The sequence below is a fragment of the Vespula vulgaris genome, chromosome 9 (genome assembly GCF_905475345.1).
Source record: "Vespula vulgaris chromosome 9, iyVesVulg1.1, whole genome shotgun sequence".
NCBI lineage: Eukaryota > Metazoa > Arthropoda > Insecta > Hymenoptera > Vespidae > Vespula > Vespula vulgaris.
Window position 1 is genome coordinate 6,813,706 of NC_066594.1, and position 15,406 is coordinate 6,829,111.

General features: G+C 30.5%; 3 protein-coding genes and 1 long non-coding RNA gene across 4 annotated transcripts; 2 read left to right on the forward strand and 2 right to left on the reverse strand.

The window, feature by feature from the left end:
* Positions 1 to 138: 138 nt before the first annotated feature.
* On the reverse strand, positions 139 to 3,472 carry LOC127066161 (uncharacterized). Its single transcript, XM_050999551.1, has 3 exons — positions 3,104 to 3,472; positions 491 to 2,861; positions 139 to 363 (listed from the first exon to the last, which is right to left on the reverse strand). The coding sequence occupies exons 1-3, from the start codon at positions 3,299 to 3,301 to the stop codon at positions 215 to 217; spliced, it is 2,718 nt and encodes a 905-aa protein (XP_050855508.1). The 5' UTR covers positions 3,302 to 3,472; the 3' UTR covers positions 139 to 214.
* A 746-nt stretch (positions 3,473 to 4,218) lies between these two features.
* LOC127066184 (26S proteasome non-ATPase regulatory subunit 7) lies at positions 4,219 to 7,358 on the forward strand. Its single transcript, XM_050999606.1, has 5 exons — positions 4,219 to 4,481; positions 4,618 to 4,710; positions 4,785 to 4,963; positions 5,047 to 5,250; positions 5,324 to 7,358. The coding sequence occupies exons 1-5, from the start codon at positions 4,307 to 4,309 to the stop codon at positions 5,633 to 5,635; spliced, it is 963 nt and encodes a 320-aa protein (XP_050855563.1). The 5' UTR covers positions 4,219 to 4,306; the 3' UTR covers positions 5,636 to 7,358.
* Positions 7,193 to 15,371, reverse strand: LOC127066154 (protein artichoke). Its single transcript, XM_050999519.1, has 11 exons — positions 14,816 to 15,371; positions 13,184 to 13,404; positions 11,914 to 13,084; positions 11,135 to 11,841; positions 10,233 to 10,557; positions 9,834 to 10,100; positions 9,422 to 9,575; positions 9,143 to 9,346; positions 8,308 to 9,058; positions 7,838 to 8,229; positions 7,193 to 7,740 (listed from the first exon to the last, which is right to left on the reverse strand). The coding sequence occupies exons 2-11, from the start codon at positions 13,351 to 13,353 to the stop codon at positions 7,193 to 7,195; spliced, it is 4,689 nt and encodes a 1,562-aa protein (XP_050855476.1). The 5' UTR covers positions 13,354 to 13,404; positions 14,816 to 15,371.
* LOC127066188 (uncharacterized) lies at positions 9,961 to 11,067 on the forward strand. Its single transcript, XR_007782297.1, has 3 exons — positions 9,961 to 10,069; positions 10,398 to 10,639; positions 10,735 to 11,067. It is a non-coding gene; the product is annotated as an uncharacterized LOC127066188 (long non-coding RNA).
* Positions 15,372 to 15,406: the final 35 nt, after the last annotated feature.

A 15,406-nucleotide genomic window follows, 5' to 3' on the forward strand; every position in this document is an offset into this window, starting at 1 on the left:
TTACAAATACTTGTTCATAGCTGCTGATAAAATTAATAGAATTTTATCATATATGAATAAAAAAGATAAGTTTTAGTAATATAAGCATCATAAAGTAAGTTTAGTTTCAAGTAGAATAATGTTAAAATATGAAAAAGATTAGTAAACAAGAACTTTTTATTAAATAGAAGGGCTTAATTGTTTTGGAAGAAATTATTTAAATGAGTAATATGTATCATTCAACAACAGCACTTGTAGCCATTTGATTCAATCCACAAGTTCCATCTCCTCTGTAAACTCTATAATATCCTTGTTCACCCCATTGAGGACCCCAACTATTTTTTATTATCCAATATGGTAGTTCTTTCTTAAATAATGGATATTCTGAAAAATACCCATTGATTTAAGTACACATTTATTTTATTCGATGTTAAAGATAATTTAACATCGAATTTAATTTTTTTATTTAGAGTTTATTATAAAAAATTACATGAATAGAAGTAATACTTACTACGTATTCCATAACCTACGATAAGAACACCATGATCCAAATTATAAGGATTGCATAAGAATTTAAAAGGATGGGAAATCCCACCCATATAAAACTGCATCGCATTAGCATTGATACCAATAGATATAGGACCATTTTGAACTAGCCACTGTGCCATTTTTGTTTCATTGGATGTAATATTAACTGCAGAAACAACTTCCACTTTAATTTTACGTTGATTAATGTAGCATTTTTCATCTTTGCCTATATATGGATAATCTGATTCTAATTCAAGCCCTCCTAAATTTTCTATAGCTCTATAAGCATTGTCTGGTAATCCACCATTGCAAGCATCGTCTAATTTATCACAATCCACTAATTCTTGTTCAGATAATGAGAGTAATTTTCCATGCTTTATGGCATATTGCCCCTCTACATTACCTGTCACAGAAAATGCCCAACATGACCCGCATTGTCCTTGATCTTTCACAGGTGTTACAGCATTGTAATTGCGCCAATCGAATTCAATGGGCAATTCAATATCAGGTATTTTTGCTTGTGGGATTGGTATTTGATTTTCTACACGTAAATCAGGACGCAATCCTAAATATTGCTTTTTAAATTCTTCAGATGTTAAATCTGCGAACATAGTCACTCCATATTCTCCAGTACCTTGTTCATATGTTTGCAATCTTTCTATAATTTTAAGATTTTTTTGAAATATCTTGAAGCGATATTTTCTCTCTTTATCAGATAAATAATTTTTATTAAAATTTACAATAAAATCTTGGAACATTCTTTCATGTCTCATATTATCTGCTTGAACCAACATTTTTTGAATATAATTAGCACCTTTTAGAGATCGTTTCCTTCTTGCATCATGATCGCAAGTTATTTTAATATCTGGAGAACCTTTGTCTAACCAAGGTTGTGACCATATAGTGAATAAACATTCTTTCAGATCACTTCCTTCTTTCAATTGACAATTTTCTTTTGTTCCTTTAGGACAATCACTTACACCTAATTTTACTTTTATTTTATATAACATACCTGAAACAACTTGAGCAGATGCTTCTGTAATTTCTACTAAGATTGGTTCATTTGTACTTTCTAAATTTTGAGATAATTTAGTTACACCCAGATTTGCATATTGTACAATTTCAGGATCACTAACATTTCTATCAGAAGGTGCTCCAACTAATGCTCTTTTTTTTCTTGTAACAATATCATAAAGAGCAGGTGAATAGGATCTTTTTTTCTTATTAAAGGATAGATTTGAATCAATTATATTGTTTTGAGAATTAAATTTTTCATCTTTGTTATGCACTGATATTTCTTCCAATATAATTTCTTTTTCATTAACTAATGGCTGTTGATTATTATCATTATCATTTGTCTTAACTGGTAAATCAAAATCTTCTAAAAATTCTTCAAATTCTTTGATTTTATCTGTAAAGCTTTGAAGATTCTCTTCATCATTACTTTTATTTACAAATAATTTTACAAATGGATGTTCTGTAACAAGTGGTTCTTCATTTTTTTGAGTATTAAAATTTGAAGTACGTGTAAAATCGTCTATTAAAACACTCTTTAGGCCTTCATAAGCATTATCTTTCTGCTGCTGATTGTTATCTTTGGCTATTATATACGACTCATTTATTAAATTTTGAGCTATACTAAATTCATCATTACTAATTGTGGTGCAATTATTTTTTGTTATTTTACGACTATCATGTTGCCAAGGTTGTTCTTCAAATGTAACCAAACATGTTTTGAATGGAACATTAGATTGCAATGTACAATCTGAGGAACTTGTCAATACATTCTTTAAACAAGAGGATTCACCTACTTTAACCAGAAGTTGGTATTGTATTATGTTAGAAGAAGGTGGAACTACACGAGTTGCTTTAACAATATCAATTACTATATGTTTAAAATTATTAGATAAAATCTCATCCATTTGTTTTTCAATCTGTCTATTAAAAGCAGTAAATCCAGGTAAATCAGGATTTAAGTCATACGGGCATCCAGGACAATAATTAGAATCAGATGTTTTCACTGCTATGATTTGAGGATCATTTTGATCTCTTGTAGATTTCATTTCATGATCTGATGCAGTAGTTCCATTTTGTATAATCTGTTTATTTAAATTTTCTATAAAATCATGATTTTCATGATTTATCTCTTTGTTTTGTTCTGGCATTGCATTATCTTGAGAAGACTGAGGATATAAATATGTACATTGAATAGAGTCACTTTGTACCTGTACATTGCCAAACTCATCTTGTTTGAGATTAATTGTACATGCTTCTGTAGGACAAGATATTACAATTTCTTTACAAACAGGATTCAAATTAAATGTTAATCTATATATCACGTGTGACAATTCTTCCTAAAAAATAAAAAATCAAAATTATTTTTATTATTATAAATACGTATATTAATACATTTAAATCATTTATAAATAAACTACAAATTAATTAATTATATAAAAATAATAAAGGATAAAACTTATTTTACTTAAAAATTTCTACTTTGTTATATAAAAAGCAAATAATAACACTATACTTTTAAGTAATTTTGGATAATTACATTTTGTCCAAAATGTAATGTGAACTAATTGATATTACTTACTAATTTTTCAGCATTAATCAATTGTCCTCCTGTATATGTATGATGCGTTGGCGAATTTTCATTTAAAGAATGTAATGCAGTTTGTATCAACGAATCGTTTACACTTTGTAATGATATATTTGTAGGATTGGAGAATGCCAGAAAAAACAAATTACAACAAAATACGAACTTCGTTATAGAAAATCGTAAGCTTGCCATTGTTCTTAAAAATTCTTAACTGCGTCGTAAATACTTTCACATGAGCTTCTAACTGCTTTTAACTGCTTCTGAGTAATAAGTGATGACTAGTATGTACTAACCATTGAAGCAATGTTTATTTCATCATCATGTAGAGCTGCAAGTTACAAAGAGAAGTTATGCATTTGTTTGAAAGAATCAATATATCAAGAAATGTTTGCATTATTTACGTCATAAAGATTACTGTTGTTATTATTATTATTATTATTATTATTATTATTATTATTGTTGTTGTGTTTTATGACTTTTAAGATTAAAGGTCACAGAATATAAAAATGAAAGAATATCATTTTACGTCTTTTGTTTGTTGCTTTCGTAATGTAATTAATATCCTTTTCAAAAGAGTTAATAAATTGTACAATCGTTTGATATACTACGATATACTATGATATTCCACGATATACGTTTGATATACTAAGATATAGAAAAATAATAGAATATATTAATGGAAAAATAGTTTATTTTTCTTAGAATTTATCTATTTTCTTGAATATTTAAATAATTTGCTTTTACCATATTTAACATATTTAATTAGCAATCGATTTTAAATTATACTGCGATTGATCTTATGAATATTATCGATTCATATAAAAATAGACTATAAAAAAAGACCAATAAAAACAATACTATACTGTTCATTAAATATTGTATTTACGATATTTTTTTGTTGTTATATTAAATTATTAAGATGTATGGTGAAGAAATGATGAGACAATAATCCATATACAATAGAATGGTCAATTTGAACTAACTTTAAACAATTTTAAACATCTCGTACAGATTAAACTTTTGAATTTGGCACTTAAATTACAGCGCCAAAAAATTACTTCGAATTACTAGTACGCCATCTAGGTATATTGTTGGTATAAGGTTGACAACAGTAGTGGCCAGTGATCGTCAGCATTTCAATTGGTCATCATCGTTTAGGTTAGAGAAGTTATTTAAACTGCTCAGGACAGCTAAAAAATGCCGAGTCAAGAAGTTGTTACTACAAAAGTAGTAGTCCATCCTTTAGTTTTATTAAGTGTGGTGGATCATTTTAATCGTATGGGAAAAATTGGAAATCAGAAAAGAGTGGTTGGTGTTCTTCTTGGTTGTTGGAGAGCTAAAGGTGTCTTAGATGTGTCAAACAGTTTTGCAGGTTAGAATTTTACATTGCTATAAATATATATTCAGATTTTCCACGTTCTGTTTTTGCTATATAGCTTTCATTATGGTAGAGTGTAGTTTTAAAAAAGAAATAAATAATCAATAATGATATTTCAACATTTTTTCAGTACCTTTCGACGAAGATGATAAGGATAAAAGTGTATGGTTCCTTGACCACGATTATCTTGAAAACATGTATGGAATGTTTAAAAAAGTAAATGGTAATAGATGATATGATGTATAAATAAATAAGTATTAAATTATTTGCTATTATTATAAAAAATATATGTTTTAGCTCGAGAAAAAGTAGTAGGTTGGTATCACACAGGACCTAAACTACATCAAAATGATGTTGCAATCAATGAACTGATCAGAAGATACTGCCCGAATTCTGTATTAGTTATTATAGATGCTAAACCAAAAGATTTAGGTCTTCCTACTGAAGCATATCAAGCAATAGAAGAAGTACATGATGTAAGCTTATTTATATATAGAATAATAAGATAAGATAAAATTTTCAACTATCATTATTGTAAAATCTTGTATTTTTTTAACAGGATGGTTCACCAACATCTAAAACATTTGAGCATATACCTAGTGAAATTGGTGCTGAAGAAGCCGAAGAAGTTGGAGTAGAGCATTTATTACGTGATATTAAGGATACAACAGTTGGTACACTTAGTCAACGTATCACAAATCAACTTCTTGGGTTGAAGGGTCTTCATGAGCAGATAAGAGAAATTAGGGATTATTTATTACAAGTACATAATTTTTTCTGTACACATTAATTTCTTATGTTCAAGTTGCAACTAAAAAGACGTTTCTTATTTTCAGGTTGGTAATGGTAAATTACCAATAAATCATCAAATTGTTTACCAATTACAAGATATATTTAATTTACTACCAGATATGACACAGAGTACTTTTGTGGATTCATTATATGTTAAAACAAACGATCAAATGTTGGTAGTATATTTAGCAGCACTTGTCAGATCTATAGTCGCCCTTCATAATTTGATTAATAATAAGTTGACCAATCGTGATGCAGAAAAGAAAGAAATGGACAAGAAAGATGCTAAAAAAGATGAGAAAAAAGAAGAAGATAAAAAAGATGAAAAAGAAAAAGGAAAAACTAAAAGTCAATGAATAAGAAATGTTATATCTCCATAAAGAGAAAAATCCGTTAAAATCATTAAAGCTAAGAATAATTATTAGTTTCGCATATGTAAATAGCGATGCTTGTTTATAATTTCTACATAATGAATTTGTGTTTTGCAAAAAATCAACAGAAATGAACTATTAGATTATTATAGAATGGTGCAGTTAACCATTTTCAGGCTTTCGAAATCATCATAATTGCGTATTAATTATATCAAATAAAAATATATAGGTTCTCTTGTAAATGCCACATAAACCTTGTTATTACAATTTCAATGTAGTACGTGACGTTATATGAAATGAAGTGGTCTATAGAAAATGTGGAAATGAAGACTAATTATAGTTGATACATGATTCACTCATACATAATTATATGCTGTTTTCTTCCAGTTGAAAAATGGTCATATTAGAAAATTAATTATATGAATTACTTGATTATACAGAAACAGAATTTTTCTATGAAATCATCTAAAATGGATTTATCAAATGATTATAAATACTTTATAAACATCATAGAGACACTGTATTTTGTAGGAAATGCAATTTTTTACTTAAAATATTGGAGTCTGAATAAAATTTAAAAAAAAAGGAAAAAGGAAAGATCTTACGTATGTACTGACCTATTATTATTCAATATGCTCTCATATATTTATTATTTTTTAATGCTCAATTATTGACATTAAATGATTTTTGGAAATTTAAATTAAATTTACATTAAATTTTACATTTAAAGATGAAATCAACGAATTTTATTTTTATACGTCCCACTCGAGATATGTAAACAATAATTAATAAGAGTAAATAAAAATAAATAGAAACGAGAGTACTTCGATGTATACTCCTCAGTGTACGAAAGAAAACTAACGTGATAACTCGCTCGGTCAATGTAATATATCCCTTCTTGTAGATATTCGAAGTATTCAATTGAATTTAATTTATATCAATTGTGTCTAATCATCTTCGTAATGTTTTTATATATTCTGTTTAAATATTAGTTTATTGTATTCCGTGTACATTAGAGTTTGTTTACATATTTAGAGAATTATGAAAATTACAAATTATTAAAATTTGTCCGCATTGAAAGATTTCGATATGTCTTTGTCGAAAACTATCAAAATCTACGAAAAATTCGTTTTTGTTAATATTAGTAAAAATATTGAAAACAATGTTTACACGTCAAATGAGTCCAGATATAATACTTGTCCGATTTTGATAAACAATCTCGTTTTAAAGACGAAGGTTTAAGCGAGGATATGACTTTCTTCGAATTTATGAATGTTTTTTTCAAAAAATATAAAGCTTCTTCAAAAATTCGAAAAAGCTGTATCATCGTTTAAACTTTCATCTTTAAAATAAGACTATTCATCAAAATCGACTGTACTTACTGTTGACGTAAACCGTTATGAAACAAGGGATGATGAACGGCCTTAAATATAATTTTATGCAATAATATCTTTTCATATTTTTACATTCTTTTATATTTTCTATTTTTTTTTCACATCTTTAACAGATGTTAAAAAAATAAAAAAGAGTATTATTTTCAAATTAGATTATATATATAACGAAACAGAATTGAAGTAATAACAAAGATCGACAAGTAGTTACTTTAACACTATCGCTATAAACTGTTCCAATAAAAGGTTCTAAATTAGTGTCATTGTAATGTTGAAAGTACCAATTAAAACGATTATCTTCAATTATTTTAACATTATCATGTGGAGTAGTTGTTTCTTTGTTATTTAAGAATGTATATTCCAAATTTTCAATATTTCTTTGAACAGCACCAGCTACAGGATTTTCTTTTTCCTGACTTCGATTATGATCCGTAGTTTCAGCAAAATACGGAGATGGTACTTTTGTTATCGTTGGTCTACCCAAAGTACGTAAACCAGTTGTTGACACAGAAGAAGGAACTTGGCCACCTGGTGCCAGAAAAGCTGATAAAGCTGATGCTTCTGTCTTCCGGCTCGCTTGCGAAGTTCCAATAGTTTTATCTTTTAATTTATTAGTTGTTGTTGCCTTTGTTGCCATGGTTGTCATCATTGTTGTTGTAGAAGTAGATGGATAATATGTTGTAACTATATGAATGTTATCTATAATAACGAACAATTTTTTCATTAAATAACTTATAAGATAAAGATATTTTTAGTAAACAATTAGAAGCATTTGCATAGTTACGAAAAATTTTACCAGTAGCTTCATTTTGTGGATTAATCACTGTCATAGTTGTTTCAATTTTTTGAGCTTCCATCGTCTCAGAATTCCAGAAATAATTTTTATCTTTCATCATCTTTTCATCAAAATCATTCGAATTTTCATAATTATTACTAATTGTTGTCACGATTGCTTTATTAGATGGAAATGTCATTTTCACAAAATCCGTTTTTGGCGTCGTCCAAACAATTTTACTTGCGATTTCCATACGCGAATCATTAATTACTTTATGTTCTTTCATATTCATTAGTAATTTATCACCTTGATTAAATTCTGTTGGAAGAGATGTTTCATTTGTTTTTAGTAAGGTTTCGTTAGAAGATAACGATGATTTAATACTTTTCGTCAAATTTAATAAAGAGTATGGCCTATAAAACAAAAAAAAAACAAATATTAAAATTATATTACTTCAATACAAATAACATAATATCGTTATCACAAAGTACCTATTTTCAGTTAAATTGTTCGAAAATCTTGAAGAGCCAATAATACTCGTAGTAAAACCTTCGTCCTTATTTTTCGAACTTGACCGGGATTTGTTCGTTCTCGACAAATTTTTTTCCAATTTCGATGTAGTATTAGAATGTTTCGAATTACGTTGTTCTTGTACGCGAATATAATTAGTATCCTGATCTAGATTATCTTTCGGAGGATCATTCTTCATTTGTCTTTGATCATAAAAGAGATGAGAAGAGTCGATTATCGGGACAAAACCACCCTGTCCTCGTGGTAAGGGTATGAAACCACCCCTATGAATTTCTGGTTCGGTTGGTGGAAATACTCTGTAACGTCCTCTACCGGGTCTACCTCCTGAAATTTCTTTCCTTTCTGCCTTTCTTCCAGAATTACCCCAGAAATTAAAGTTCAAATTAGGCAGAGGTACACCGAAGAAAGTAAATCCTGAACTACTTGGCGAGGGTGGTATAATCGAGGAATTTTTTTTTATCTGACTCGTGACATTCTTCGTGTTTAAATATTTCATAGTTTCCGAATTTTGGATAGTTTTAACTGGCTGAAGAATTGTTGTTTCAGTTGACACAATTGGAAGCGAAGTAGAGACATTCGAATGATCGCTCTTGTTATTTGAATGATGACTTAAATATTCGTAATAATCATTTTCATAAGAAACCGATGCTCTCTTGGTCGAGCTTTCTAAATTCATCCATAATGATACCGTTTCTGTGGCTCCGCTTAATCCTAAGAAAGATTTTTACTTCATTAAAATATTTCATGTTTCTACAGATAAGATGTTGATGATAATATTTGATCTTATTTGCTCACCCGAAGCAGGTGTAACATTATTGACCATTTCAGCTTCACAACCAGGATGTACCGGATCAACTAGCCTTTCATGTTGACAATCTTGCCGAGACAATCTAATTTCTTTAAAGAGAGAACCATCAGCACATCTCGGACCTTCCGAGGATGCTTGTTGTAACCATCCTCTTAGCCATAACATACCGCAAGAACATGATAAAGGATTTCCTAAAATATATTGTTCTATATAATTCGATTCTAAACTCGAATTTTCATTTCTTTTAATATTAGAGTATTTATTACCATCGATGTCCAAAATAGCGATATTAGATCTTAATCTTTTAAATGCATTTTCCGAAACGGATGCCATCCGATTGCTTCTCAAACTAAGAACACGTAATCTTGGCATTTCGTCGAATGGTGAACCTTGTATTGCACAAATCCTATTATTATCCATCTAAGGAGGAAGGTAAAAGGAAAAAAATTAAAAAAGAAAAAAAATAAAGAGAACACATATATACATATGTATAAATACAGACAATGTATAAATAATTAGTTTCACGAGAAGCAACGGAGCAGTCGTAGAGTAATTCCACGCTTCACGGAGAGATTTCACTCTTCGCGAGAAAGTATTCCCCGGTTGATGGTATTAACAAAATAGTTTTGCCTTTCTCGAAAAGGTTCGTTAAGGATAGATATTAACTTTTATTCTTACTTTTAATTCGACTAGCCATTCCATCGCAGCCAAACTGTCACTGGACACACGAGCCAAACGGTTATTACTGAGATCTAGAACTTCCAATGATTGAAGACTTTCTAAACCAGCATATTCCAAACTCGGCAAATGATTATTACTTAAATTTAGAAAGAGAAGATGAGGTACGTTGATGAACGCTTTACTGTCGATTTCTAAAATCCGATTTTCTTGGAGTTCTGCACTTTGAAGTAAAGGTAATTCGGAGAAAGCACCCCTTGGAATTGTCTAACAACAATTTTGTAAATATATAGTTATAGTTATTTAATTATAATACACATACACACACACTTACATATTTTTGTGTATTATATATATCAATTATAAATATTATATATATATATATAATTCTTGATTTACCTGTATACGATTTTTGCCAAGTCTTATAGCTTGTAATTCGGATAATCTTCTAATTGCATTCCTCTCGATCACCCTAAGATCATTATTTTCAAGATCGATCATAGACAACCGTGGTAATCCATCAAAAGCACCCTCTCGTAACTCTCTTATTCGATTTCTAACTAGTCTTAATTCAAGCAAAGAAGACAGACTGCTCAGTGTTTCCGGTGACAGGATGTTCAGTTTGTTGAAGCTCAAGTCGAGGATTTCGAGAGCCATTAAACCGTGCAACGATCCGGGTAACTCGGTCAAAGTGTTGTGTGACGCGTACAATTCCCGAAGGTCCCTGTAATTATCAAGATGGTTACGTATCCCTCTTTATATCGAATGCTTCCAGAAACTTTCATTATAATTATTTAATTTAGAATGTACGTTGAGACGAAAAAAATATATATTAGTACTATTTATTTAATATTAGAAAGTTTAATATGGTCAATAATCAGTACAGTTTCATTTTGTACAGATATATACGTGAAATACCTGTATGATATATAATGCTACTTTATGGGGACATATAAAATAGAAAATATGTGAGGCACGTTGAATAATGAACGGTAAAACAGAAGATATTATATAGCAAGATATGCGAAGAGCTTTCTAGCAACAGAGCTAGATTACTAGCTCAAAGCAATTTACTAATGACGTAACGAAGTTAATACGAGTGAAACCGCTTTCTCACCGAACTGTCACCACAAGGTGATAGTTTGTTAGCAATGTATCATCCATCAAAATGTTTCTTTCTTTTTTTTTTATTATTAACGACTGATAAATAATGAATGACTTAAACGACCGATAATAAATGAACGATATAAAAAATGAATATTCATACAAAAATTATTATATAAATAATTTTATTTTCTTACCTTGTATTTACGAACGTGGCATGAGGAATTTGTGCAAGATTATTTCTACTAAGATCAAGCCTTTGCAATCTACTGTTCTCTTGAAATATGTCTGGTCTAAGAACTTCCAAACGATTTCCACGAATATTTAAATCCATTAAAGATCTTAACGGTCTAAAACTTCTACCGTGTAACGTAACCAATCGATTATACCTCAAATCCAATTGTTCCAATTTGGATAAACCATCGAAGGTACCGTCTTCTATGACTCTAAGCGCATTGTATCCCAAGATTAACTTACGAAGATCAGTCAATTCATTCAGAGCACCAGGTGGTATTCTTTCGATTCCATTAGCACTAAGATCCAATTTTCTTAAAACTGGAAGTGCAAGATCTTGAGATGCGATCGATGGTAAAGCAACGATTCGATTCATAGGCATATGAAGGTGTTCGATATTTCTTGGCAAACCAGGCACTATTTCTAACATTCGATTCCACCCAACATCGAGTTCATATAAATTTGTTAAGTGTCTGAAAGTTAACGGATGCAAGATAGACAAGGCATTTCCAGAAATGTTCACATGTTCCAGAGCAGGTGTATTTCGGAAAGATTCTGTTTCTATCAATCCTATAGAATTACCACTTAGATCCAAACGTCTTAAATTAGGTAAATTCGCTAAAAGACGTGGTTCGATATGTCTGAAGTAATTTTCGGAAAGATCCAAGCCCTGAAAATAGTATAGATCATATAAATCGCATAGTACTTCTAAGAAAATATAGTACTTTTAAAAGGATCTTACCTTAAGTGCTGGTAAATTCCAAAATGGAGCTTCCAATAAATTTGATAAAGAATTATTTCGAAGTCGAAGTTCCCGAAGTGCTGGCATCGAAGTAAACGTTTCTCTTTGTAAGAATCCTAATCGATTGTGATCCAAGTGAAATCTTTCCAAAGTAGGATGACCTCTCAATGCACCGTACGGGATTTCCTCCAATTGATTGTAACTTACATCGAGAAATTTCAATCTCGGCAAAGCTTCCAAAATCGATCGTATTTCGGCAACGTGACTGAGATCGTTGTTGATCAGCCACATTTCTTCCAATCCATTTGCAGATCTTCGAGGAAAGAATTCCGGATGTATACGATGTATCAAATTGTGATTAAGATCTACGGTCTTCAATATTGGTAAACGACGAAATGCTCCGGCAAATATTTCAGTGATAATATTACGTGATAAATAAAGACGATTCAATACAGGAAGATCAACAAATGAACCTTCCGCGAGTCTGTTAATTCGATTTCGATCAAGTCGAATCACCGAAAGCAATGGAAGATCCATGCAAGCACGACCCACCATTCCAGCGTCGATTATATTGTTACCAACGAAAGATATCTCTTTCAATTCTGGAAGATTGATCATAGTACGAGGATGAATCCAATGAATAGCACAATCCGTGATATTGATCAATTCTAAACGTGGTAAATCACGAAAGAGACCAGCTTCCAATCGAACGAGACGAGGACTACCAAAAACATGTAATTGTTCGAGATTAGGAAGATCGTGAAAGTTTCTTGGTGCTAATTCCAATAAAGCAGGCGAATTTATTTGAAGATATCGCAATTTTTGAAGACCAGAAAATTTGGGTAATCTTTTCATAACTCGACTTTGTAGAGTTATAGCTTCAAGACCTTGAAGATTTTCAAGACTATCGACAGGCAACGAACGTAAATCAGATTCAACGACGAAGAGTTCCAACAACGAATCGTGTAAACCTTCCAACCAACCGGAGGATACTCTTTCTAAACGATTATTTCGGAGCATTAAACGCAAAACTTTTAAAGTAGCAAATGCTTTTCCTGGAAGACTAGGTAAATTATTATTCTCAAGAATCAGCTCATCGATCGGACGATCCACATAATGGCTCACTGCTTTTAATCCTTCCAACACTTTTGGTAATTCACTATGACTGCACCTATATGGAATAAAACAAGAAGAAAAATATAAAAATTATTATTATTGTCCAAGTAAATCTATGGCTTGTGATACATTATTTCTTATGTTATTGTTATACCATATTTGGACCTCCGTGTCGCGAGTTGAACATCTGCACGGGAGAATTCTTTCCTGTGGTGGACATCCGTACTCCGATGGAAGCTGACCGTTGATATCAACAACGAAGTATAATATCAGATACCAGCCAACTATGAAGGCACTTTTAAGAATTTTTAATGGTCTAATCATTGCTGGCTTATACACCGCAGTCTACGAGATTAAATATCCGTCCTGCATTTTCTATAATGAGAATAAAAAAAATTTCTTTAAAATATTTATTAATAATAGATATCATTTGTGATATCATTAATCGATTATGTTAGATATATTAATAGACGTATTATATTTGATGTACATGCACAATATAGACATACAATATACGTAGATATATATGTATAGATCTTTAGATACATACATCACGCAGTATATTTTTATAAGTATATATATATATATATATATATATATATATATATATAAGATACACACACACACGTACACATATGTATAGGGAGATTGAAAGATCGTGTATACGTTACGGTTACAAACAACAAAATTGATGCTCCGTACCGTAAGCGCAAAGCCTAAAAGACCGCTAGGACAATCGTTATCCGTAATAATTGCTGTCGCACGCGAGAGTTCTCTCGTGTAAACAGCTTCGCACGAGTCACAAAATTGAAAAATCTAAAATCACGAATAAAAAATGTTTATTCTTAATATATTTATTATCTTCTTCTTTTTTTCTTTTGATAAACTCGTGATAAGCAATTGCAATCTAGATACGAAATAGAGCTCAGCATCCTTTTGTTTATTAGAATGTAATTTTTCAAATACCGATCTTTAAAGAATTCAATGCGGTATCATGCAAAAGCTTTGAGGATCCTAACACATGTGTGTCTTATGTATATACATACATATGTACATAGATTTCATAACAAAACAATCGGTCGGCCTGAAAAATCGTTCAAACGTGAATACCGTAGATGGAATGGTGTTCAATAGGTCATTCGAAAAAAATTACATTCGATTTCATTAGATTTCATTTCGTTTCGTTTCGTTCGCCAGTTTCAAGAAATATTATTGTATTATAGTAAATAGCTTTAAAAAAATATGAAGATCGTACTCATATTTTTATATCACATATGGAACCAATGTATGACAATTTATCATGTTGCTTAACTTTTTATTAAATTTAAAAAATCGAGACAATGTTCGAATAAGCATCATTGACTATTACTTAGCAAATAAAAAATTCCGTTTCATTAATCATCATTGTAATAGCACATAATCTCGATCAAACGATCAGGATTACGAGGGAAAGTGATTTCTTCTACTTCCTGCGTTATCCTTTTTCTCCTTCTTTTCCTCCTCAGCAACTCATGGCACTTCTCTTTCCCTCTTACTCTCACTCTCCCTTGTGTATATCCTTTGTCAGTATTTTTTTATTTTGATTTATCATGATTATGATTAAAAAATATTGTACGTTTTGATAAAAGGAGAATAGGTATCGTTGGTAAAATTAATGATTATGTTTTTACATTGTCTTTTTACAATTTCCTTTTTCTTTCGAAATGAATCTTTCCCTTCTTTCTCTAATTTTATTTTATTTATTTATGTTTTTTTTTGTTTATAGAAATAAAACTAATTTCTATACCTTTTGTTTCGGCAAGATTTGCCGAAACAGTTTTATCTTGCGTATCCCTCTTGTAAATGTTAAAAGATCAACAATAATTCACTTGTGTTCTCGTCAGGATATTCCATAAAAAAAAATGTTAACTAACAGTAAACGTTTAGTTAATGGCTAAATTACTAGCCTAGATTAATGAATTTTTTTTATAATTTTTTATAAAACGAAAGGAGATAGACCGGTCCGGTAAAAGCGAGTCCGAGGGAAGAACGATGACTGAGGCGCGTGGGTGAAGGTAGTCGAGATACAAGAGTATTGCGAAGTACGTGTCCAGACACCGTGAAGAAACGCTTCCAGGAAATTCTCCCCTTTTTTCACGGATCTCTCCGTCAATGCGTTGATCCGTTTTCTCAAAACGAAATATTTGATATAATCTTCTACCGATCATTAGATTCGACTCATTTCTGATGTCTGAATATAAGAATACAATGTGGAGTGTAGTTAGAAATTATACGCAAAAAATACCAAATTCTGAATATAACATTATACTATTTCAAATATGCGATATAAACATCATGCAAGAAATATATAACTCTAACTATGAACTAATGTTATGCT